This window comes from Ruditapes philippinarum, unplaced genomic scaffold (assembly GCF_026571515.1).
Source record: "Ruditapes philippinarum isolate M1 unplaced genomic scaffold, ASM2657151v2 ctg4706_1_1_1_1, whole genome shotgun sequence".
Lineage (NCBI taxonomy): Eukaryota > Metazoa > Mollusca > Bivalvia > Venerida > Veneridae > Ruditapes > Ruditapes philippinarum.
The window spans coordinates 62,500-90,206 of NW_026863134.1; the positions used below are offsets into that span (position 1 = coordinate 62,500).

At 30.3% G+C, this 27,707-nt stretch overlaps 2 protein-coding genes across 2 annotated transcripts; both read right to left on the minus strand.

Moving 5' to 3' along the window:
• Positions 1 to 1,240: 1,240 nt before the first annotated feature.
• On the minus strand, positions 1,241 to 7,279 carry LOC132721242 (glutamate receptor 2-like). The gene is made up of 10 exons (XM_060705507.1): positions 7,165 to 7,279; positions 6,374 to 6,568; positions 6,089 to 6,189; positions 5,561 to 5,663; positions 4,672 to 4,895; positions 4,324 to 4,436; positions 3,728 to 3,948; positions 2,950 to 3,082; positions 2,440 to 2,572; positions 1,241 to 1,729 (listed from the first exon to the last, which is right to left on the minus strand). The coding sequence occupies exons 1-10, from the start codon at positions 7,195 to 7,197 to the stop codon at positions 1,438 to 1,440; spliced, it is 1,548 nt and encodes a 515-aa protein (XP_060561490.1). The 5' UTR covers positions 7,198 to 7,279; the 3' UTR covers positions 1,241 to 1,437.
• Positions 7,280 to 7,832: 553 nt separating this feature from the next.
• On the minus strand, positions 7,833 to 23,062 carry LOC132721238 (uncharacterized). Its single transcript, XM_060705504.1, has 7 exons — positions 22,857 to 23,062; positions 11,033 to 11,152; positions 10,303 to 10,436; positions 9,774 to 9,938; positions 9,116 to 9,206; positions 8,513 to 8,703; positions 7,833 to 8,045 (listed from the first exon to the last, which is right to left on the minus strand). Exons 1-7 carry the CDS (start codon positions 22,963 to 22,965, stop codon positions 7,833 to 7,835), a joined length of 1,023 nt encoding a protein of 340 aa, XP_060561487.1. The 5' UTR covers positions 22,966 to 23,062.
• Between the last annotated feature and the right edge of the window lie 4,645 nt (positions 23,063 to 27,707).

A 27,707-nucleotide genomic window follows, 5' to 3' on the forward strand; every position in this document is an offset into this window, starting at 1 on the left:
GTAGAAACAGTCTCTCATCAGAGAAAGCTCAAAAAACTGTGCAAGGAAATTCAGTCAGGAACGAAATCAAGCCAGGAATTTTTACATGCCATAGGGAAATGTGTAAGACTTGTGAAATGAAGGAGAATTCCTACAAATGTGTTATAAAATCAAAATGATCACTATATTTTGTGTTAGGACTTCATGTACTGATTCAATATGGTGAATGAGATTTTCTAATCATAATGACGATGATGACAGTTCAATTTACTATAACATGTACATAATATATTCTTTGCAAGAATCTACAGCTTAATTGCTTTTTTGTTCTCATCAATTGTTCTTTTATTGTTTTGCCGTTGCAAAAATGTATTGACGAAATAAAGATTATTTTAAAAATGGTTTGTTTATATTCATGTATGAAAATTGGGGATATACCATTCGCTCGTCCGCACTAGAGACAAGCAAAATGTATTTAAAGCCGAATAAAAATACTTTTCAAATGAATAATATTATATAATATTAATATTCAACAGCCCAAGAGGGAAATTGTCCGCTCTGACAACAGCGGGAGGGGAATTGTCCGGGTTGTTAAAAGAACGGGAGGGAATTGCCCGTGTTGATAAAAGATAATTTACTGGGGGGGGGGGGGTCGTCCGGGAGGGGAATTGTCCGGATACCTTTCAAAACTGGTCTTTAAAGCGGGTTGATCTTAAATCCGAGGTGGTTTTTAGTAAGGATTCTACTGTAGTATCAATTGTTCTACGTTAGCAACTGAAATAAAATAAAAACAATCCATGACAAGGTATGACGATTTGCATGCAATTTCTCAATATTTGTGCATGCATTTGATTACCCCGTCGAAATCAGACACGGAATTTGCGCCCAATTCGCTACTTCAAGTCACTGACTTTAAATATTATAACGAAATAATCTTACGTCATTCTAGGTAAACGAATTGTTTTGAAACACAATCATAGTTAATCACAACACGATTATGCGTTACGAATTTTAAAAATAAAAGAAATATGTGCAAAAATATGGAATTCCCTTCATTTATACATAGATTGCAATGCGGTGAAATCAGTACTGATCTATAGGACAAACGATAGAAAGTTTTAATATGTTGTTGTTTTTTGTTGTTTCTTATTACGAATCAAGATATAATATGCTCAGAATTGATATTTGAATATATTGAAAATTGCTAGACTACTTCTTTGTAAATGACAATGACAATAGATTTTATTTCGCAATAAACGTTGTATAAATGTTTAAAGCAACAAATGATGAAAACAAATATGAAAATCAAATACACATTCCATATTTACAAATGGTGAGTATTAGTGCAGAGGCAATAATAAGTCCTCTTTCTTCCCTAACATTAAAAATGAATTGCTGGTCATCATAAATTGTAAAAGATGAAATCCCTCCGGTAGCAACTATGTCATGATGTATGGTTTATGTTTCATTTACATTCAGTACGATACTATTGACATCTACGCCTGACCTATTTCCTTGCGAGAGTCTTTCCTTTCGTTTTTGTTTCAACCAGCCGACGCATACTTCAATAAGGAAAGCACAGAATCCTATAAAACCTCCGCCTGCAGCCACATAGAATGCACTTTGAACGTCAATTATAGAAATAGGTTTTGCTTCTGCAATAATTGATTCTGCACAAATTTCCTTAGACTTTGGCCACCATCTTCTTTTCCAAACTTGTAAAAGCCCAGATTCGTGAATGGAAAGAATTCTGTAAATGAACAAAATAGAGCGATTGTCATACAAGAATGAAATATTTCACACTTTCTTATATGATGTTACTATTATGACATTGTAAACCAAAAATATAAATGAAAAATATACAAATGTTTATCAATAAGTGTAAGACTGTGAGAATAAAACCCCTTTATGCATGAATTACCCGACGTAAGATACCAGGTATGCGGACATCATGTTTGGTAAAAAAGTGTTCTTAATCACAGGTTTTACAAAAAATTTGGTTTCAGAGTATTGGAGTCAGAAAAGATTTAATACAAAAAATCATCATCAATAATTTCAAACGTTGTATTCTCACCTTCATCAATGATGCCATGACTATTTTACGTTGCATATGAGCTGCGCCACGACAAAACCAACGTAATGCGTTTGCGACCAGCATGGATCCAGACCAGCCTGCGCATTCAAGCAGTCTGATCAGGATCCATGCTGTTCGCTATCACTTTCTCTAATTGTAATAGGGTTTGTAAGCGAACAGCAGGGATCCTGATCAGACTGCGCGGATGCATTACGTTGGTTTGTCGAGACGCGGCTCATATGCACCAGCAAGATGCCATTAAAATGATCGCCTTGTCTGTATCCTTGCAACAGCCCGCCCTTTAGTATAAGGTTAATTTCAGTTTTATAAATTAAATGTAAATAAAACTTGAAATCAAATTGTAAAAGAATAAAAAAAGAACTTACTGTTTTGTAAATATTTGAACATGTGGTGAATTGTTCGTGAACCCAAACGCATATTTGAGGGGTAAAAACTTTTCTTTGATCATCATCAGCTCACAGTCTTTTGCCATCTCAATTTCAATGACAACAGTGTCGCCTTGGTATAAAAAATAAAGTAAATGTGTACTTGAATGTCATCATAACTAAACAAGAAGCTTTTTTAAAATAAAAACAGATTTCGATTGTAATCCCTAACAAAACAATTGCGTTCGTTACAAATTCAGTTACTTGTAAATGTTTAAAATAAACAAAAACATCAGGTTATTTTGTAAATCTGTATACTGGAAAACATACTTGTAAATAAATTTACCTTACTTCTTCCTTGAAGTATAATCATGTAATTTGATTTATTTTTAAACCACATATAGAATAAAACTCATAATTTTAATCAAAAGATAATTGAAGGATCATATTAAAAATTTTTTATTTCAACCCTTCAAGAAATAGTTGAAACTATAAGAAAATTTAAACTACCTATCCAGCCGTAGTTTCCCTTTTTTACGTTAGCCAGTTGAGTTTTAAAGTCTTTTGAAAAGACAGAAGGGTCTGTCTCATTGAATTCCATTAGCGCATCACCAATACGTCTAAATTCTTTATTTTTTGATGTCTATAAATCAATAAATAAAGTCATTAACTGATGAATTACAGCGAGTGTCATCAAATAAGGTGAAATCTAAAATATTGCAACTTCTCATCCTAAACGTTGACTATTATTTTATTTAAATTAATGCAGCACGTGCCGCTTTCCTATAGTATAAAATTTGACAATGAAAGCTGGATTTTCATGTCTCGTATTAACAAATATGCTGATGTTGCTTATATTCTGAAAATAATATTTTATTCTGCTCAAGTTGATGATAGGGACTTTCGCTATTCAGTAGACTTGAAAAGATAGAACAGTACTATGAATTTATTTTGGAATTTAAGTTTGCTATATCCAATTTAGCGGTAAAATTTACATTTGTATTAAACAACTATCTATACTTATTACAAATTTAAAGTAAATGGTTCTACCAAATAAATCCAAGAACAGCACGAATGCACCTTTCTCATCCCGTTAAGTAAAACACTCTCACAATTTTATTTTATTTTTTGAATTAGTTTATTGAAAAACAATTTACATGGTTAACGAAAGCATCCTCTGCAGTTCATAGAAAATAAGTGACCAGACTTATATGAACACATAAGAAATTCTTAGTGACAACTGTACATTATCGCAGCTATTCAAAACGGGTAATTAAAAAATATATACTTTGAAAACATGTTCCCAGTGTGTTCCTTCTTGGAAACCCCATTTATAATCTCCTTTTAAATCTGCCATTTCATCTAAAGTTTCAAACGGGGGTTTATCTTTAGTAACAGTGAGGAAAGCAATGAGGTTTCCACAGTAAGTTCCAACAACCACAATTGAAAATAGCCACCAACAGCTGACAAATGTACGCCCTGCCACAGATTCTGGTAAGTTGACCCCACCTGAAAACAAATGCATGTTATTTGGAATCTTATGATAAATAACGATTATTTTCATACACAAATCTAGTAATACAGTACATATTTAGCTAAAATATATAGTTTTTAAAATGTCTATTCACTAAATTTAATTAATTCTTAGAAATATATCAGTTATATATTTATCAATATTATTTTCCTGTTATATTGAATGTATCTGTTTAAATGAAAATATAACATAAATAAAAGTCAATGCTAAAAGTTACAATATAATCCTTATTTTAAGACACATACTTTTATCTGTTTTGTCTTTGAAATATGAAAAGTTAAGACTTAACATTACTCCCTCGCATGTAGATATATTATTATTTTATTTCACATTAGTAAATATTTAATCACCTTGTGACAATAATGCCCCGTACATATACCAGAATGAGTCGTGGAATGTGTGTAGTCCATAGTTCTGTGTTGCTATTTGAGCGTTTTCAGGATCATTGTAAAATGGGTTAAATCTAAAACATATTTGCCAATTTATTATTTAAAACATGAAATATATTCTTCACATGTAGATATATAAAATCAGTTATTTTACTTAATAAATGGCTTTATTGAAATATTTAATTGACTGTTTTGTAATTGAAAAAAGAATCTGAATAAAAGTAAATGCGGTATGAGTAACGTAACTTGATAGGCTATCAGACGAATAAATGTACAAATAAAATACAGAAAGCGCTTTAAAATTCTTACTTTTCTAGTAGAAAAGCCATAAGGGAAGCAAGTAGAAGACAGATGCCTATCGTCATCAACACTTCCCATCTTAATGGATCTACAAGCGTCCTCCATTTTCGGGCGTTTGGATCTGGTTTTTTCAACAGAACGGAAGTATAGCCGTAATAATACGGAAACATGAAATCCATAACCATTTCCCGCTCTTTTTGAATACTGATGTCTGCTGCAACAATGTCAACTTCCTACAAATTGAATTAGATGTCAATAATATTTCGTTTTACAATACAACTAAATGGCTTATGCATTTTAAAAATGTATTTGTTGTTTATTTAAATTGATTAGTTTAATTATTGGCAATATAATAATATTGTATAACATTCTTTTATTATTTGTCTATATTCTTATCATCTTTTACTGTATTAATTTATGAGGTACCATGGGCAAAAACAAAATTTCAAAAAAAAACTTTATTTATCAATGATAAATTGATAAGTTTGAAATGCACAGTTAGAGTGCAAGCATGATTTAATATAGAATATTGATTCGGTTTGGACTTACAGTGAAATAATAGGAAGTAATATGACCCCACGCAAAATGTACAATTCTAACGACATGTAAAGCTTGGTTAAAATAATCTAATCGATCAGTCATCATTGACAACTAATTAGGGACCATCAAAAGCATAGACTAGATTCAATAGAGGGTGAGATTCCTAGACTCTTGTATTGATTTACAAGATAAAGAAATAAGAAATAACATGTTGTACAAACTACAAGCTGACATACAGAAAAATAAAGAAAACATCGATTAACATGTTATGTTGTTTGAATCCGCAAAAACTGCACACAAAGTAATTAAGTAAATTTGTTTTAAATCGATCGGAGCCAATAGCGCTTTTATCACAAACCTCTCGTTGAAGTTGTCCAATCATTCCGTTGAATATTATTTTGTCTCCTGACTGTGATACAGGAACACCCCATGTTTGATCCTCCGGTTCGGTTAAATTGTATCTGAAATTATTTGACTTTCTATCAGAAATAAAATCTACTTAAAAAGAAAACTTTGCTACTGGAAACTGGTAATAAAATGTTTAAAACTAAAATATTTTAATACAATGATAATAAGTTCAATAACTTTGAAGAACATACATGACAATAATAAATTAAACTAACATGGGCATTGATTTTCAATTTTATGTGGCTAAATTTCTGTATCAAATTTAAAATGTAATTTGAATAAGATTCATTTAATGTAAATAAATTTGATAAATTGATTGATCTTTTCATTCATTCACTCATACTTACATCCATCCATCCACACACACACACACACACACACGCACGCACGCACGCACGTACGTACGTACGTTCGTTCGTTCATTCATTCATTCATTCAAGTTTTCTATACAAATTGCATTAACTACTGATCAACCTACGTGAAATTGAGAGTCTTTGACAATTCGTTCAGCAGTTCCATACAAATACCTCCGTATGTAACATTGCCGTTTTCTACCATTTTTACAACGAATGGTTCATACTGAAATTGTGAACGAGTAATGTAAGTATCAAACTTAATGTGCTGAACAGAGTTAATTTTAACAAGTTATGTTGCTACGAGATTATGTTTAATTATCATATCTTTATTATTATTACAAACAAGTTGCTGCGAGTCTCTTATTGGTATGTTTTATTTATATCTTTATGTGCGAATCAAAACTTACATGCAAAGTAGAGACTTGAAATAGCCTTCCATTGTAACCATATTTTGTATTTGGAAACAGGTCTGCAAAAACAACCAAGTTACCGTCCTTTGAGACATAGCCTACATTGTTAAAATCACGACCATTGTGTGTCCAAATCAATGTGTCTATCCTAAAACCTTCACATCTACTCTCTGGTCGCCAGTTACGTGCTTCCTATGATGCATTTAAAAATACTTAGAAGTTGTGTTATGATACCACAAAAGAAGAACTTCGTGGTATTCAAGTATAAGCAACTAAGAATTATGGTTTGATAACACATACGAATATACAATATTGATGCATCAAAGATATTATCGTCAAAGTGATGATTTAAAATATTTTTGAATTATTATCGTCAGCAACCAGGTTCATCCAAGAAATGTTCAATTTTAGTATATACGGGCAACGCAAAGTTATAGATTCCGATGTATGAAATTCGTGGTACGTCAAATACGATACTCTGTGGAAAACCCCTTGTTGCAATGAATATAGAAATGGAGTAATGACAGAAAAGTTCGAAAATATAATGAATTTTGTATGGATGTAAATGTACAGCTGTGCTTATTTTAACATGAAAAAAGCGTACATATATTAGCATGTTGTTAATATACTGCAGAATAAACAGACAAAATGAATGGCATACTGTATAAATAATATACGGCGATGTGCTAAAAGATTTTAAAGTTTAATTATTAAAAAACAAAAATTAATTAAACAATGTCAATAAAATGGCACAGTTTGCATAAGTAAAAGAGTTTGAGGATGCAAACCTGTTGAAGATCTGCAATGATTTCACGTGTCATGTTTACATGTGTGTCATTGAATATCAGGTCTTCTGTATGTTTGTCGGTATCCGAAATTATTTCAAAAGCATGTACCTGGACAACAGTACGTAACGTTTCACGGAACCACTGTAATGGAAAATAACTATACTAAATGCCAATAAACTAATTAGTTTGTAAATAATAATCAATACTTAATAAAGCCCGTTATGGATCTTTGAACATCATGTTTACTTGATACGATTGAATTAATTTCTTTAGAGTATACAATGATGCCATTCATAATTATTTCTGATGTTTGCTTTTGTGCTCACGCTGTGAAAACAATATTTTAAACTGTATTTCATCAAATTTGTCCATTGTAACATTGAATGTCATTGCTCGGCATTTCACTTAACACGTGTCTTTGTTTGCATTTCTTTCTAATAATTCTCAATGAACGTTATCAGATGCTTATCTAATAAGTTTATAATTTTCATCTTCTGGTATGATATTGTAAAATGCGACAAAAGCGATTTAGTAAAAGTCTGGCATCCACAGGGTACACAGATGACACTGTACTAAAGGCTGTCACAGTTCTTATTATGGTTTATTCTATTCTACATATTCTCATTTTAGGAGTACATGTACTAAAAAAGCGACAAAGTGTATAATTTTTATGGTAATGAAAAGTTATAATAGTGTACCTTTTCCGCATTTGTTGACGAAATTCTTGGAAAAGCCACAACGGCAATATTGTCGATTTCCTTCGCGCAATCTCTCAATGTGGCTGACAAGTGAAAATGATGATCATATACTACGACTAGCCATCTAGAAAACTGACGAAGTAGAGTCTTTGTTTTTAAATCAGTCTGATCAAAATGATTCGCCTGCAAGTAAAATTTATATAAGTAGAAACCAGTTAAACTAGATTCATAAGATCCTGATTTGCCATTTAATGTTAGGAAAATGAAATGAATAAGACATATTTAAATTTATTACTAATTCAGACACATTAAATTTAGTATATTTGTGATGGTAACTTGAATCTTATCTGAACCACTTTCGCGCCCATTTTGGAACAGTACTTAGCTCATGCAAAACATTGTTATAATACAAGTAATGGCCGAAGCCATGAAACCTAATCTACTTGTATTGATAAAGTGCCGTTAACGTGAAATAATGGAATGCGTTAAGTGTCTACCGTCTTTAACACTAGTTGAATCACTTATATTTAATACAAAATAAGAAGTACTATTTTCAATTATTTTAAATGAAATATATGAATATTAAAGGATAAAAATAATAACATAGATACGATGTACAGTGTACGAGACGAGAGAAAATGTTAACTTACAGTATTAAAAAGTCTTCGTATACAATCAAATTTGCAGAGAACAGCAAAATTTATTTCTGTATGCAATGGTACAATTTTTTGATACGCCTCGTGGAGTATTTTTATCAGATCTGCTTCAACGTCTAAGTTATAAATAACTATCATTATCCTATTCTTTGATAGTAAATCCACTACTCGGGCAGCTTCCATTTCTGGAATGAAAAACATACTGAATATTTGGATTAAACATATTTATTCAACAAAACATTTTAAAAATGAAAAATATTAACAGATTGGACAGAAAGCTATAAAGCTTATGAGTGTCCTGTCCCAATACTGATTATCTAATTAAGTGATAATTATAATGAAATAGGAATTGTAGAATCCTTTAAAATTGCACACCTTTTTAAAACCTATCATTAAATGTATTATCAAGTCAAAATATGACAATAACAATGTCGGTTTGTCTTAAAACCCGGCAAAACTCACCCTTTATGATATGTTGGATTGTTCATTTCAATATATATTGTTTTATATATTTTTTACTTCTTTACAATTATCAAAACGTGTGCAATTTGCATAATGTTACTTATGAAGATAACAATAAATGGTGATAAATAGAACCTGTATCTGTATCATGAAAGATAATAACTAATTTCCACTTTAGTTTCCCTGTGATCAGAATAGATATTACATCTGCGCCTCTGACATCCACCTAAAAACACAAGATAAAATCATTATGATCGGTAGAATGAGTGCGATACCGACGGATTTTTCACAAATAATTGTCAACTTAATTAGGTTATTTGAGGTCTGGGAAACCATGATGGTACACTAAGAACTTGAATCATGAGCTTGAGCTCTTTGATTTCATAATCTTACTTCAGTGCATTTCCGATTGGATGGTTTAACGTGATCAAAATTATTGTCCTAAAATGATCGGTTGTTTGGATTTATATCCTGATTCGGAAGACACACCTTATACTTAGTTACATTGTTACCCTTGCCGAGTCCTACAATGGAAGACAAACTAAAGCAAGTCATGACATAAGTATATCAATTAAGGCTGTATAAACAAAAGTGTTGCAAAGGGAACTCGATATTTACTTCTTACAATTCCGAACGGAAAATGACTACCGCAGTTGTTTTATCAAATCAAATACGTACGACACAAACAAATATAAATTATAGACAATAGGATATTTGCCAATACGGATGGTCGAATGATAGAAAGACGAATCATGTCAGGGTGAATATATATATATTTTGAAATTGCTCTTACGTTTATTTTAAAACTTGTATCATTATTAATATTCTTGTTAATCTCTTTCACAACTGCTTTTTCAAAACAGTACGGATCATTTTTATCTTGTACATCAACTACAGGACAATATTCCACTTCATTCATCTTTCCCAGTGTATTGTTCAAAGGAGCGACCATATTTTGCTGCAAATAACATATTAACAGTGTGCATAGACGTGTTGAAATATTCAAGCAATGGTAATTTATAATTGAAATAATAAACAAGCGAAATTGCTTTTGTCTTCCATACAAACTACTTAATCACAACATCGTATCAAATGGCCATTTAACAAAAATATTTTTATGACCAATGAGAATGTTCTCGGAAACTGTTAAATCATATGAAGAACACAAAAAGTAAAAGCCATTTCAGACATACCAGACTAGTATTTTTGGGACAAAGTGGAGCTTAAATACATGTATTTAGTGGCAAAAAAGATATGTTACAAATTCAAATTCAACTCTTTGAAAATCATACACCTTTACAATCAGAATATATTTGCTTTACCTTCAATATATATGCAGGCTTTGCTCCCCATTTTATTAATGGAACAGTGGTTGTTGTAATTAAATGATGATCTGCACCAAGATCGTCTAGGACAACTATCACATCAACGTTGTATCTCATTTCTAACTGCCGAACTGTAATTTTTGATTATTATACAAATCAATGATTTTCAATATTTTTTCTCAAGTTTTCAATGTCTCTAAATGATTTAAAAAGTATAGGTGTATAAGATTAGTGTTTTCCAATTTCAAAATTATGCAACGGAACTACGTCAAACAAATCTGAATTACACAAATTGTTCAAAATAACATATATTTATTTATTTATTTAAAAAGCTATTTAATATAGCAATAAATGATGTGGGCAAATGGTTAAATCAAATTAGATTCATTACTTTTAATGAATTCGTAATGCATTGACATACCTTAATTGAATGTACAGACAATAGTTTTATTGGATGTTTTGCCAGTCATAAATGTTTTTAAAAAAATTGTGTCGTATTTATGCCGATCGCTACCGTTAAATCTTGATAACAAATGTCATCCGAAGCAGTGATTAAGTGGTTAAGGTGTATGTCACTCAACCCGGGATTCAGGGTCCGAGCCAAACTAAGATGACGACCATGTTGTCCCGGTTCTAGTTATACTTGTTGATTCATGTATGCTGAAACTTGTTTTTAATTGAATAATAAATAGATGTAGTTAGTTGAAATCAGAAATGACAAAATTACCTGCACTATATACTTGATATATCTCTGTTGCGTCTACTGTATACCAAATATATCTTACATTACAACTACGATCGTTTTCTGTTTCTCTACTGATACTTTTGTTTCCATGCCGAACCATACCTGAAGGAATATGTTTTCATTTGTAAAATATGTAAGAACAAAACGCAGTATATTTCAGTCCTCCGAATTAAGAGGTTTAGATTTAATTTATGAGACATTGAAAGTTCTCAGAATAGTTTTAATACTATGCTTTATGTGATATAATCATTTTGTAAGATCAGTTTGGTATGATATTGATTATGAGTTTGTATGCATTTTTATGACGCTATTTGGACGTTTAGATTAATAGATGATGAAAGCTTTAAAAATAGTTTCAATGCCGTGCTATATAGGAAATTATCATTTTGTGAGATCATTTTGATATAATTTTTCAAATGTGTGATTATATTAATATGACAAAATTTATGTAAACTGGTATTTGTCTTGACATTATATTGAAAAGACACTTCCGGCCTTGTGGTTTAAACTTTATTTAATTATTATTATTCATAAGTAGTAAATAACAAAGAAACATGGTTAAAAATACCTTTTTTTTTTTCAACTCTGTTTAAAAAAACAAAATTATGATTGTCAGTATCAAAGCTGCAAATGTAAGTCAAAGATCAATACTTCATTAAATTCCATCATTTCAAAAGCTAAATTACAAAACATGCTGCGGGCTAACGTATTGTTTTTGTCTCATATCAATCAATAAAATTTCATTGAAATTTGTATTAGTTTTGAAATAATAACTGTTGACTTGCTAAATAATACGAGTATGTCTCTAACATCAATTGACTAGTTCAAACAATGGATAATTAAAAAAAACGCTTTTGAATCAATTAAACAAGTACACTGTTACACGATGTAAATGCCATTGAAATCTTTTATACGTGAGTTGTCAAAATTGTCTTGTTGTTGATACTGTGTGTGCTGTTTTTGTCTAGAAGTCGTCTTAAAACACCCTAAGGGGTCGAGAAGTCAAGGGTTCTAAGTGTCTTACTTGCGTTGTCAAGGTGTTGTTTTCTTGCAATTTTTGTTTGTTTGTTTGTTTTTTGTGGGTTTTTTTCTTATTTTCTTTTCTTTTTCGAGACAGAACTGTTTTTACTAAGGTATTATATTACTTATATAACATAATATGCAAAAATACTCATAAGCATTAATTCTTGATAATCTTAAATTTGTGCAATTCCAGTCTACTTTATATCTACTTTATATGAATTGACTAACTCGATTTTAATATCAATAAACTAATGTATTCGTTATTAATTGAATAACATCCATTGCACGAAAAAAGTGAACAGATATCATTCTTATTCCCTTGTGCAATTTCCTGTCAATATTTACATCAGCCTAACATAATACACGATTTTTCATATAACACACTACCGCTCGTGATGAGATTAATATTTAAGGTGTTGGAAAACGTTGAACTCTCCAACATAGATGTCAAGTTCTACATTCTGTATACCTTATCATATGAATATTTAAACAAATATGTGGTCCGTTTTTTGTTTGAGGTATAGTGCATTTATCAAAAACAAAATCATTGAGCTCTGTGCGTAGGGTGTAAGATGCACTATTTTCCTACCTTTTGTATAGTTCCATAAATGGTGTTTTCTTCCTTTATTTGGACAACATTTTTCACTCAAACTCAAGTTATACTCGTAAATGCGATAACATATTTTGTAAGAACATACTTATGACATTAAGAAATTTGAATAGCTAATTTCCAATTCATTTTTATGCTTAAAATAATTGTAAGAGACCATTTGATCTGTATACACCTCTGAATAAAATATTATATCTTATCTTATGTGTATCTTTTAATTTCAAAAATAACATTCCGAAAACCTCTTTGTACAATTTTCAGAGTGTGTCTATAAAAATTACATTATGCCTATCAAAGGGTATATAATGATTGAACATATTCAAGTCAAAATTAGTTTTCATTTTGCGTAATCCATCAATGTTATACTTTATTTTGCATGAACGATTAATAACTCGCCTAGGTAAATGAAATTTATGTAAATACCCATCGGAATGTACCAGTGATACAAACTTTTAATTCACAAAAATGTGTGGGGCAGTCATTTTATCTTATATTTAGATTTATATTTTATTCTTAACATTTACAAATATCAGCTGTTGGTGAATGACCATTATAACAGTCAATCTTTTTAAATATATGGTTCATGCTGCTCGATTTGACAATGATAATGTCACTTCTTGAAGTTTAAAGAATGGAACAACCATTGGCTTTTTTTAAGGGTTTAAAACATTATGGTAATCAATACTTCAAGGCCAGTCATATTAAACTTGATATGACAAAAAACAACGCCATTTTTCCTTTGCCTGAATAGAAAATGAACATTTCTTGATTGTACATTCATTTTTATTATAATGATCAACAAACATGTTTCGCAAGTTCCTGATGTAGAAAATTAGCACCATTGCACTTGTTGTTACTGTACAATGTTTCACTACTATTTTCGTGCCTCCCATCAAGATTTTATTATCAAGGAATTTTTTATTTAATATGTTTTGTTTTTGTTTATTTTTTGTATAAGATTTGAAAAGAATAACTGAAACCAGACCTCGCAAAGGTTTGAAAAATAATGTGTGCAATGTTATTGCAAACCAAGTTTTTTCTAGAACCATACATTTACAAACTGAGATATATTGAGAAAAGGGTATCAAATGGTTTATTACTAGCCTTTGTGAATACTTCTTTTTATTGTTTTTATTATCATCATAACTGTTATTTTTCAAAAGGTTTGAAACTTAAATTCAAATGGCAAATGTTACAATATTTTGTAGGGGATTGTTTGCATTATATCACCAGAGAGACTATATATTACAGCTATCATACGATCTAGCGGCTGATTATTCAATACGTGAGTGCTCCCCTTTTGTTAACGAATGTAAATATTATTCTTAGTGAAGTTAACAGAGCGCATCATACATCTGTTGCTCCCCTTTCACTTAGTTGAATTACTGTAAGAGGACACGAACATAAAACGATAAATAAAAGTGCGATGACGAGCGATATATTATACATAAAATAAAATATTTGAAACAGCTTAAATTATATCACCCATTTTAAGCTTTCTGTACCAACAAATGAACATGTAAAAAGACTGATTAGGAATTATGATACAATTATGGATAAAAGACATGTCATTATCATTCTTCAAGATATATTAGAGAAGGTATAATTTTAGTTAGAAATGATGTTTATTTCTAATTTGGTTAATCCAGTTTACTTTCGCCCGGCAAACATCTCAACCGACCGAAAATACTTTAGAAATCAGTTGTTGTAGTCATATCAGCTTTGATAAATAGAAATGTATTTGTATAATTTTATTTTTAACAGTAAAGATACCATTCAATTGCTATTCAATTTTTTATAACTTTAAGTATTTAATCAAATGTCAAGCATGAACATTCATATAAGAAATACACAAAAACAACAAGATTACTGAAAAAAGTGCAGCTTCCATACAATAAATTTCAAGTTGAATTATCTAAAATATGCTGTCTTAAATGAAAGGCTAAATAAGAATCAGGAAAGAAAATGGTGACCCCTTGAAAGCACTAAAACAACAATATAATATGAAACTTTCATACTCGATTTGATTAAGTCTACTCATTAAACATAATGAATTAGTTCTATAGCTCTCACGACCCCCTAACACCGGCTTAAGCGGTTTTCAATCTTCAATACTTGCGAGCTGGAATCAATGATTCCGAAGGACACGAAAAATAGACAAAAAACACTGAAGTGAAGTAAGCCAACATTATAAAGAAATATTGTAATTGTTAAGGAGCAAATCAATACTTTAAAAACTCCAAAGCACAACTCGAAATGTTTGACAATGAACACTTTTTCACGGTTATCTAAATGTAAAACGTTACACAAAAATAAAAGTCAACCGCCTAGATTCTTATACCGTTGTATTCATCTTACAAGATGTAATTTTGCAGTTACATATGGAAAAATGTATATCATTATATAATTATGTATATTGTTTATAATTAAATACTGGAAATGTTTATACAAATCAAATTGAATGGCCATACCTAAAATCTTTACAATCAAAGTGTGTAATATTTACCTATTAGGAGAAGGGTGGTGTTCGAAGATTCACTTATCTTCAACGAGAACAAAAATGTTATCAAATTAAATGCCAATAGTTTGATAAACAATAAATCCATGGTTTTCATATCAAAACTTCTCCAGATTTATATATCTTTTTTTATATAATTATAAATATCAGAACTAATCAGTTCCAAAAAATAAATGATGTGTCTGCGAACGATTTAAAACACCGATATAAAATTCACCAATTTGCAAACAAGTTCTGAAACAAAATGGTACTAAAAGAGCAGTACAATTATTGTATTGATTGTCCATTGGCACGTAAATAACTCGTAATCACTGTAGAATTGGATAATTGATAAACACTTAACAGTACATATGTAGCATCCTCACTGAGAAGAAAATAAAAGAAAATATCATAACACAAAAAGGTGAACCAGATTTCTTCTATTAAATGTTTTTATTTACGAAAAATAAGGTATCGTTTTAGGCTCTTGGTTGCGTGAAAGAAAATGCTTTATCACGTGCTTGTTTGGTAACTGTTTAGTATATAATCGTGAAAAGCCTCAAAAATGCTTTAATTTCCTATTTGCAGCAGCTCTAAATTGATGAAGCTTATACAAAAGATATTCATTGACCACAAACCTGATCCATCTTTTGTTTCTCTTGAAGTTTGGCAAGAAGTGCGGTTAGTGAATAAGTAGTTTGTATGGAAGCCAAAATTCCAATTTGTTTAAATTTTGCTACCTTCATGACAAATTATTTCACATGAGGCACTATTTTCTTTTGACGTTAAGCATCTCACTTTTACTAAATTAATTTTTTCCACTATTATAAAACAAATATTAACCCTTTCTACAGATTGCAAAATGTAATGATTTCATAAGCACAATGTGCCTTTAAGAGAAAATAGATTGATAGTAAAACGCAAAAAAGGGTATCTTTATAATTTATCTAGCAACGGGTTTAAAAGAACACTATGAAAACACATAACACAGAATACAATGTCTGTTAAAAACAACAACAATTAAGCGAATAATTTTTAGCAATTATTTATTGTCATTGTCATAAAAAAATGACATCATTAGTCGTCAATTAGATACGATTTCACATACATGTATTTGATTTTTTCGATACATAAGATAAATTCCTACGACTCTTTAATGAAAAGGCTTATAACAATTCCTGATGTAAATGTTCTACTAACGGTTAAATAATATTGTTTCCTTAAACTTATGGAAGATTCTAGAAATATTTGTAATAAAATGTCTCTGTTATTTTAGATACACGTATACTACATGTGAACAGAAATCAAAAGTCCGAAATGAAAAAATTGCTGCTATGTAAAGTACTATTTTGCTTTAGCAATGATAGTGCACATGTGCTTTTTGCTCTTAAGGCAAAAATCTTTTTTTTTTCAAACCAACTAGGTATTTTAGGACAAATAGCCGTTTCTTTGTTGTTGTTTTTTTAGGGGAGGGGGAGGTGGCTTCAATGTGCTATCTTCTAACACACTGTTTGGTCTGACTTGTTGTTATTCAAAGGCATACTAAGGCAAATGTATGACAAAAATATTTAATTGATCTTATTTAATCTTATAATGCTAAAATGACTTTTTTAAAAGTCCTAGCAGGAATTTCTGTATAAATACTATATGTTTTGATCTTGAAGCGTAATTATATCTTAATATAATGAACGAAATTAAGACGCCGTCACAGTCATCCGATTGAATTAAGTCTTTGTCATTCATTTGACGGGTACTTTCAGCTTCCATATTTCACTGTGACAACTATTGTGAAATCGTAACACTCTAACCTGACCTACGTGGGTCAAGTAAAGAAAACCACTATTTTATTCTTTATAAGGAGAAAACATTTGTTCCTGTGACTGCTTAGCGTATTCATTTCGAGTACATTTACAAAAAATAAAAATTTGTACGTGTCTCCCTTTAATACCAATTTTATTTAACCATTTACTGATACTATTTTTTAATAAACGAATATTTGGTTTATTAAATAAGATATCTTGTGTGCAAGCAGTTTCAGCGTCGGAACTGTCAAATAGAGTGAAATATAATCCCAAAGATCCCTAATTTATCTTTATTTTTAATATTTTATTTATTTATTATGTAGCTCCTTTAAATTCGGTATGTGACTAATATGAGTAAAAGAGATATGATATTATGATAATGAAATGTGTGCATCCATGCATGCCATGTTGGTTTGGGTCTTCATTGTAGATATAGACCTGTCGCTTTTGCTAATAGCATTCTAAGTAATTAATGTTGAAGCTATATTTTTCTACATATCAATTTCATTATAACGCATGTTCCCTAATGTTCATTTCAACACCTTGGCATAGTTAGAGAGGATTTTGAACTTTGGGTATTTGTATTCAGTCAATCAATACGTGTTTCATAAATTACTCATCGAATTACCCTCTAGTGGATATTTTTAATTCAGAACTTAATTATTAAATTGCTAAAGTACGCATTTTTATTAAACGGAGGAATACAAAAACGTTTATTTATTTATCGAATGCTACGGTACTGTAAGCAAAATTAAATTAACTGATGACGCGATGCGATAAACTTGCATTAGGGAATAAAACACTGTGATATTGAAGATAAAATGTTCTAGGGAACACACAAACTGAGATAAGGGGACTTTTGTTAAACTGCTGTATAAAAGCAAATCCTCACTTTTTCATGTATTTTTGGCCAATACAGGAAATGATATAAATGATATGTTTTAAATCATGTTGCAAATAGGCACAAGTTATATAGATATCATAGTAAATTTAGTACAAAACATGCACAGAGTGTACGATATATACTATTATGAATAAAATACATGTTTTGATAAATGTCAATTAATTAATTGATTAAACACCATTATAATTGAAAGGCATTTTTTAGATTATGATGATATAATGTCTCGTCATCGAAACAATGTATGGAAAGTTAAGTTATGGTTTGCCTCCTACAATTATAACTAAATGCGTAATGATAAAAATCAATCGTTTTAAAAAGCTTAAGTCGGTATTTCGTCTCATCAAGCTGTTAGAACGTTGCTGTTGTTTATTGATGCTTTGTGGGTTTGCTTTCCTTATTTTGATGTTGTTGTTGTATGTTGTTTTTTGTTTTTGTTTTTTTATTTGCGTCTAACTGTTACTTTAACTTAGTATATATGGATATTTGTCATTAAACCTTGCTTGGTAGCCCTTATGATACACCTGCGGTCAATAAACCCGCTCTTGGTGTCACTTAAAAACATGAACTTATAACAGAACAGAACAGAAACTTTATTTTCAGACTTGTACAAAATACATCGTCTAAAACAAAACAAACAATTAAATATATTTAAGTATAAGTCACATTACATAATAATATAATAGTCAAATGTTAGCAGAGCATATGTTTTTATTGTTACATTTATAATTCCGTTAACAAAAAACATATCAAAACATTAGCAAAGCAAAATGTAATCTATATTTAAAATTAGACATTATGCAATCAATACTTATTTATCTACGCTATGTTACACAGTGGATTAACCGTGAACTCAACGATGTGTAACTGATATTCTCATAGCCAATGCTTCTCGTATATAACAAGCAAGGTTACGTAAAATAATCTTATCATCACTATTAAATAATTCTAAAAATTTATACATACTAGGTCTAACGTAGTAAAATTTCATAATATATTTCTTTCTAAGGTCATTGTAACAAGTGTAAACCAAAACAAAGTGGTACTCATCTTCAATATAATGTAAGCTACAGTATATACAAAAACGTTCATTTCTTGGTATTCTATTTGAACCATAACGACCAGACTGTATAAGTAACGGATGTGCTGATAATCTTATTCTCCTTATATAATGCCTTACTCTACTAGGTTATCCAGATAGTTTTCATACTGGACCACATTTTTTATATCCTTGTATAACAATAAAACAGGACTATTTACAATATCAGCATGCCAGCTTTGTACAAAGGAATCAATTAAACGCTGGTTGAATTCTAATAAATACAATCTACTACATAAAACCCCTTGATTATGCCATACATACATAAAACCATACGACGATAATAAATCTTTAACACTTGAAAGCCAATTTTTCTTACCATTTATACAGTCTTCATAAGATATATTATAAATTTCTTTAAGAATGATATCGTCTGTTTGTAATAATTTAAGCCAAAACTTTACTATCCGTAAATATCTTGTAATGTATAAAGGATAACGAGCCAGCTCACCATAAACTGCTGCATTACACGTATTCATTTTAACATTAAGTATTCTTTAACAAAACTTAAGATGAATTCTTTCAATTTCTTTTGACTAACTATTTCCCCAAATTTCCGAGACATAACAAAGAATGGATCCGACAAACGCATCAAATAACTGACATAAGATTTTGGGATTAAGTTTATGCTTTTTACAATTTATAAGTAGAACATTTAATGCTTTTAAGGCTTTTCCTATTATCTGTTCCTGATTTAAAACAAACGTACCCGTGTAATTAAAAACAACTCCAAGGTAATTAAAATTACTAACAATTTCGAGTTTTTTACCATTATACAAAAATTCCTCATTAGATACAGCCCACCACGTTTTCTAAAAACCATTGCTTTAGTTTTATCAATACTAACATTCAGACCCCATTTTTCACAATATGAATAGAAAAGATTTAAACTTTTGTTAATCTGTTCTGGTTAATCACCCAAAATTACCATGTCATCAGCAAAAAGTAAAAGCATAAGTATAATATCATTTAATTGAAGTCCACTGTTTATATCCTGCTCTAAGAATAACTCGACGTCATCAATAAACAGAGAAAACATTATCAGTGAAATTACCTCCCCTTGACGAAGGGCTACAGCATATTCAAAAAAATCAGAATAACAATTACAATGTTTTATACAAGATTTAACCTTATCGTACATATCTCTAACAATACGTAGCAATTTACCTCTAATACCAATATTATATAACTTGAGCCATAGGGCATTTCTGTAAATACTATCAAAGGCCTTTTTGAAATCCACAAATACACAGTATAGACGCTTTTTCTCATTTAGATATTTTTGAATAACAGACAATAAAATATACAGGGCATCAACAGTTGAATTCCCTTTCCGAAAACCAAACTATGCATCAGACAACAAGTTATTTTGTTCACAATAATCCATAATCCTTTTATTTAAAATCGTTGTAAATAATTTAGACAAGCAACTAACTAGTGTAATACCCCTATAGTTATTAGCATTATTTACGTCTTTATTATAGTAAAATGCCTATCTAAAATTTCATCACCATTGTCAGTATTATTAAAATCATACATCGTTTCAAAATGTTCAGATTCATCATTTGTGGACTGAAAAATGTCGTTTCCAATAGACGAAAATTATTCAAAAAATTCATCCACTGAAATATTATTCTTCGAACTAGTGTTATGTTTAAAATATTCCCTATAGTTATTAGCATTATTTACGTCTCCCTTTTTATGCAGTGGGATAATAACACCCTTAGTCCAGGATTCGGGGAAAAACCACTATCTAATATACAATTAAAAATATCGCAATATGACACCCTAATATATCAATAGATTCAATGAAGTATTAATTTAAAAGAAAATCATTCCCAGGAGATTTATTCATTTTCAATGTTTTAACAGCCGCTGTAATTTCTTCAATAGTAAAATGCCTATCTAAAATCTCATTACCATTGTCAGTATTATTAAAATCATACATTATTTCAAAATTTTCAGATTCATCATTTTCCACTGAAATATTATTCTTCGAACTAGTGTTATGTTTAAAATATTCCCAAAATTCTATAGGATTGGAAAAACGTAACTTTTCGATTTCACGCTCCTTTAAAGCAATATGACGTTGACGCTTTAATCTAACAATGTGTTTATAATTGCTTTTTAAAAGACAAAGCTCATCCCTATTTTCATAACTTTTTACTCTTGTAAAGTTACGTAAAGCATTTAAATATGCATGTTTTGCCTGCACACATTCTTGGTCAAACCAAACCTTATTTTTATCATTAAATGTATTACAAAAATCAACACTTAGTCTAGTATTTACACAATAAGATTTACAAAACAAAGGGCTAGCTACATCTTGTAACAGACAGGTAAAATCAGAAACTAGCACATTAATAGATAATTTACTACACATATCTACATTATTTAACAACGTATTAAAAACCGGTAGTTTAGTTATTAACTTTGCTCTGAATTCCTCCCTTAGGTTATTTGACCAAACATATTTGCAAAAATTTTCCTTACATTGGTTTATTTCAATATTTTGTGATTTATTACAAAATAAATTAAAAAAATAGGGCAGTGGACACATTCAAACCATTTTGTGTACAATTGCATTTGCAAATTTTGATATTTTATGTAAAATTGCCATGAATAATCCTAATCAGACCATACTGCAGTCATTGAAATCATGACAAAATTGTCCATCCCAATATGTCCAAATGACCTATTTCTGCATTTAAGAATTTTAATATTATGATAACCTCTGACTGAATTATGATTTCTAGCAATGCATCTCAGGTGAGCGATCAATGAACATCAATATTTTCTTTAATAATTCACATTATAAGTTATAATTTTACTGTACTTAATGAATGTTAGATTCTGCTTAAGCCGGTGCTTTTTTTAATGCGTTTATTTAAGGTCGCTGCGGGCGACCGTACACTCAAGTCGGGCCATCCTAAAGCGTCCCGCCGAGATTTTTTCGTCGATTTTTTTCCGGCTTTATTTATGGAGGAGTCTTTCCAGGTGCTCCTCCGGGCATTATTTCAGGCACGAGCGGGCACCTTGGTAGAAACACCGACCTTCCGTAAGCCAGCTGAATGGCTTCCTCACATGAAAGATTTTATCCTGAGTGAGGATCGAACCTACAGAGGAGAAGGATCTGTGATCTCAAGGCATCGACCTTAACCACTCGGCCACGGAAGCCCCTTAAAAGCAAGTGCTAGGTGGCGTGGACAGTAACTTGCACTTTCCATTACAACCCGTGAATAGGTTCAAACAAACCGAGCCTGCAACATTTACAATTTTGTCGTTTGTGCGTTCTAAATGGATTGTTTATATTTCTCTATTTTATAAGTCAGCAAAAATGTAAATATTCAAAGAATAGAGCTTGATAGAAAAATAGTAAAAAACATTACATATTATATAAGATGTCAAATGATCCTAATGGAAAAAGCATTACATGGGAAAAGGAAATAGAACACAATTAAACAACAATAAATGAAAAATGCAACGAAATGTTTTATAAACAAAATTATTGTTCCAAAATCCCATTTTTTCCAAAAAGAATAAGATACATATTGTCATATGTTTGTTGGAGAAAGGAAATAGGAGATAGGGAACAAGTAAACGTATTCTTTATAGCATATTTTCGTAAAACTACTTTAAAATATTCCAAATAAAGCTTGGCCACTAAAAATAAGATATTTTACTTCATACCTTGTGCTTTTAGACTTACAGAGAAAAGAAATAAACTAAATATAAACCGACATAACATTTTTATAACGATAACATTGAATTTCATACTTTAATAATCTGTTATTCATTAAATGAAACAATTTTTTATAAAAATTAAGGCATTACTTTAAAATTACATGGTAAATGAAAATACATGTATACTTACCAAATATTACAGGGGCAAGCTCAAATGTGTGAATGTAGTGACACGAAAACTGAAGTAATCCGATGATATCCAACGACAGTATCATTATTGTAAACCACGTTGTATCCATGATTTTAAAACAATAAGCTGTTTTATTCTGAAATATTGTTTCCCTCTCCAAAAATATTCGGCTAGAGAACCATTGTCTCCATTTAAATCATTTTATGAATATCTGAAATGCAGTTAAAGCCAAACATAAGAAACAAAATCAATGTTTAAATCAAATGCAGGTACGCTTTTTACATGAGCATATGTATATAAACTCATATTACGCATTTTTTGCCATCTCACAATTGATTTCCAACCTGCTTGTTCATGTGAGCAATATTTTCTGTAATGAAACGAAAGCATACTGGTTTCACCGGTCATTTGTACTCGTAAAAGCATTTTCATTTTTATCATCATTCTTTCAATTCTATCATCGTCCATTAATTATAAATCAAATTCAGTTTTTGTCGTTTCTCAATGTTCACATTGTGTTAATTATCTCTAAATAAATCTATTTTGTAATCAAAAGCGATTAGTTTGTATTAGTTATCAACTTGTCTAAATATTGTCCAATTGAAAAAGAAACAAAGCTATTTGCACTTTAATGCTCGAATTTCGCATTACATTGAAATATTTGATGTAAAGATTGCAATGACAAGTATTGCTTCATTTAAAATGTTCCTCTAGGGACCATTACGGTTTAAGAATAAATGATCCTTACATCGCAATGCCAGGAAAAATATATTCAAACACATTAAACGTTTTTCATAAATAAACTTATTGCATCCTTTTGTATAATATTTATCATTTTATTGCTGCTTAGCCTTTTTTATTTTGTTTTCTAACTATCCATATCATCTTTTCATTAAAATAAATAAAAGGAACTACATATGGTTGTGTGTATTAAATGGATCTATAGTGTGCATTAAAAAACTTGCATAGAAAGTAACAAAATATTCAAATATCAAATTTGAGCATAATCATATCTTTAAATATAGGCGTGAAAATTGCATTAATATTGTGATATCCGTGTAAAGCAACAAATGTCCAAGATCTTTTTAATACAATCTTAATTTGAAACATAACAATGCTTAAAGATCCTGTAACACATTATTTATATGGTTTTATATACAAATTATGATGCTCAAATTAAGATTTATCGATATAGTAAGTTTCAAAAAAACATTATTTATAAAGATATTACCGAATTTAATATTTCATGTAAATAAAGGGAGGTAATTAGAATTTAGTTTTCTATAAATTCTAAGTCAATTTTTTCAAATAAGAAATAAATGCATATAATTTAATGATTACCTTAAATATATACAAATATTTGCAATACATATTTTACATATTCTTCCATGTTTGAAAATTGATAAATTTGCATAATTACATACATATATAATTCAATGAAGAGTGGTATGCAATCTCAATTACAAAACATACAGGATCTTTAATGTAAAATCACATTATGGTTGTATGTAACATTATCATAGACGTGTGCAAAATTTTGACTAGAACAGAAAATAATAATCATGTGCAACAAGTTACAAAACAGGCCTGAACATTTATGACGTCTTATCAGGCTCTATACTCTATGGAGCTTAATGTTTGTGTTTTGATAATGAAGCATATTAAAAATAAATATGCGTTTTTACACATCCATATCCGTTTTATGGAGAAATGAAGAAAATAAAATGTTGTCCGAACAATCAACTTTATTTCTAAACTATAGATTTCTCCTCCTACTCAGGTTTAAAAAAATATAACCTTATAATATAATACATACGACGTACATCAACTTTGATGAAATCAAGAAAAGTCTTAAGTCTAAGACCCAAAAAGAGACAATTTTCGTTTCAAAGAAGATGTCCTAACTTATTACTCACCATTTTTTTAATATCGATGTCGATAGACATTTACACATTGCCGATTGAAGCGCCTGCCATTGTTAATTTTAACTTTTCTCAGAAGAATGAATTAAAATATTTATTGAAATGTTCGCTAGCCCCATAGTGTGGCATAAGTCTAAGGACTTAGTATACATTTTGGACTTTCTATGAAATATAATATTTGTCAGCGTCAATAATTTAAATTTGCAACTACACCATTTGAAAAAAAATCTAATTAGAAATAAGATGTGCGGACACATCTTATACATGTATATAACATACGGATAGCAAAATTAAACATTATAACCACTAGTTTTCACAAGCATTAAAAAAAGATAATAATAGTTATAATAGTGCTAGGATCCATTATTCCCGAGTTTGATGAATATTCCAAAAATACAACTTCCCGCCATTTAATGTCATAATTTTGCAATCTGTCATACAGATCTTAATGATTTGTTTTCAGTTGGACATTATATCATTTTATCGACAAATCATAATTTCTGTAAAGTGCAGCACATTAAATCAAATACAAGTTAGGGTCTTAACCTTTTACCCCATGAGCATATTGCGAAAAATGGCAATTTTCATTGAAAAGCCTCCTGTTACAAGTTCAAACTTTTATGAAACTATGAAAAAATGCTTCAATGCTGATGAAACTTGGCACAAATGTTGACTAGACCATAGCCTCTGTAACAGCATGCTCAATCGTAAATTCCTGTTACCATGGCAACGGGGGACGTCTGCAAATTGCCAAAAATCACTATTTTGCATTGGTTTTTTTCCATTAAATCTGATTTCAAAGTGCTGCAACTTCTCAATGAATTGAGATAGAGTAAAAGGCTTTTCAGCGTCAGTTACTAGTTACCCTAAGATCGACCTGAGGCTATTTTTAGCCTGTCACATGTCCAACATTTTCTAGGCGATGAGGGGGACCCCGCCCCCCTTCAAACCCCCAAACAGAAGGGGGCACATCCCCCTTCTGGCAACCCCCTAATATAACATTTGGATGGGGGACAGCGCCGAAGAAGTGGTCACTTTTTTAACACCATTTCTCGAACGAAAAACAGTGTTTGGGGCATTTTTTCACCGTTTGAGGCCACAAAAAAGAGGGTGGGAAAGGCGTCGAAACACGCTTATATAAGGGAAAAGGTTAAATAAAACTTTTATCAATAACGGCTTATTTTACATGAACATTGGCAATCCATGTTGAACCATTTACCATTACGGATGATACGATAACATATTTATAGGTTGATACAATAAAATAATTACCGAGTGTGACGAGAAAATAGTTATCGAGTGATATGATATAATACTTATCGTGTGTGACGATAATATAGTTAGCGAGTGATATTAAAAAACAGTAATGATACGATATAAAGGTTATCGAGAGTGACAGTAAAATAATTATCGAGTGAGACGATAAATTAGATATCGAGTGGTACGATAGAATTGTTACCAAGTGAGACGATAAAATTTTAACGAGATATACGATATAATACTTATCGAGTGTGACGAAAAATTAGTAATCGACTGAGACGATAAGATACATATCGAGTGATATAGTAAAAGTTATCGAATGAAACAATGAAACTTTTATCGTATGATACGATATATCATCGAGTGTGACGGTAAAATAATTATCGAGGAAGACGATAAGATTCTTATCAAGTGATACGATAAAATAATAATCGAGTGAGACGATAAAATAATTATCGAGGAAGACGATAAGATACTTATCAAGTGAGACGATAAAATAGTTATTGAGTGAGACGTTTAAATAATTATCGAGGAAGACAATAAGATAGTTATAGAGTGAGACAATAAAATAGTTATCGATTGTGACGAAAAAATAGTTATAGAGTGAGACGATAAAATATTTATCAAGTGAGACGATGAAAAAGTTATTGAATGACTGATCTTTGAAATAATAAGAGTCACATCTTCTGCCAATTAATAAATTTATCTACCAATCATTTTTTTCAGAAGGTTTTATAGTAAAAGTTTCAAAATCGATTATCATTTTGTATTTATTTATTTTTGTTTGTTTCGCAGTTTCAAGGGATCTGACCTTTAACAGAAAATTTATTCAATGATATATTTAAGTAGTATTTCAATATTATATAAAATTTGACGATCAATTCAATAAAAGTTTACATTTGCCAATAAAAAAATACTGATGTTATTTGTCTCACCTCTAAACTTTTTTATAATTAAATATTCAAGAGAAAAGAAATTTTGATTTAAATTAACGCTGGAATGTATGATACATTAGAGTCCACTTTATTTGATAACTATTAGTCAATTATCAATAATTATTGTCAATTTATTGTAAGTCAATATTAGTTCTTTAGTTTCGTTAGATATGATTACAACTGCTATTTTGTCCGACATACATGTACGAGTATGTCCCTATAACAATAGTGAAACGAACATTGCTGACCCAATCTTTATACTTGTAAAAAAATGTTACGTAAAAAACATAATTTACTTAATTGACTGCTCACAATCTGTGTCTTGAGTTGGCATTTTATATTTAACCATGTATATAATAATTTTTTGCCAGTCAATTGCAACGTGTAAGCAAAAGGTTAGCTAAATTAAGTTGAATCAATAACCAAAGAACTAACTTAATAGCAAACGTTAAACGCTTTTTCCTTCTTCTTATTGGGTTTGGTTGCTCGCACAAACACATTATAGTTCATACGACAACTGCCCAGCTTTGCTTGTGGCGGAATACCTCAGGTACACTTCAAACACAAACGAGCACCTGATTAGAACCCTCGACGTTCCGTAAGTTAGCTATAAAAGAATCCAAAGTCCATGGCCTGAACGCACAATGATCATGGGCAAATGGTTTGAATTCAACGATGTAAACCACTCGGCCACTGTCTAATGTTCGTGATTGAAGTAAATAGGTGGCTTTATA

Excerpts from the sequence above, each read along its gene's own strand:
- LOC132721242 (XM_060705507.1), bottom strand. The coding sequence starts at position 7,197 with ATGACACGTGAAATCATTGCAGATCTTCAACAG. Across the intron at positions 3,949-4,323 it reads CGGGGCATTATTGTCACAAG|GTGGGGTCAACTTACCAGAA; the intron begins GTGATTAAATAT and ends ATTTGTTTTCAG. Across the intron at positions 3,083-3,727 it reads ACTGGGAACATGTTTTCAAA|ACATCAAAAAATAAAGAATT; the intron begins GTATATATTTTT and ends ATTGATTTATAG.
- LOC132721238 (XM_060705504.1), bottom strand. The coding sequence starts at position 22,965 with ATGGATACAACGTGGTTTACAATAATGATACTGTCGTTGGATATCATC. Across the intron at positions 10,437-11,032 it reads ATATCAAGTATATAGTGCAG|TTCGGCAGTTAGAAATGAGA; the intron begins GTAATTTTGTCA and ends CAAAAATTACAG. Across the intron at positions 9,207-9,773 it reads ATACAAGTTTTAAAATAAAC|GTGGATGTCAGAGGCGCAGA; the intron begins GTAAGAGCAATT and ends TTGTGTTTTTAG.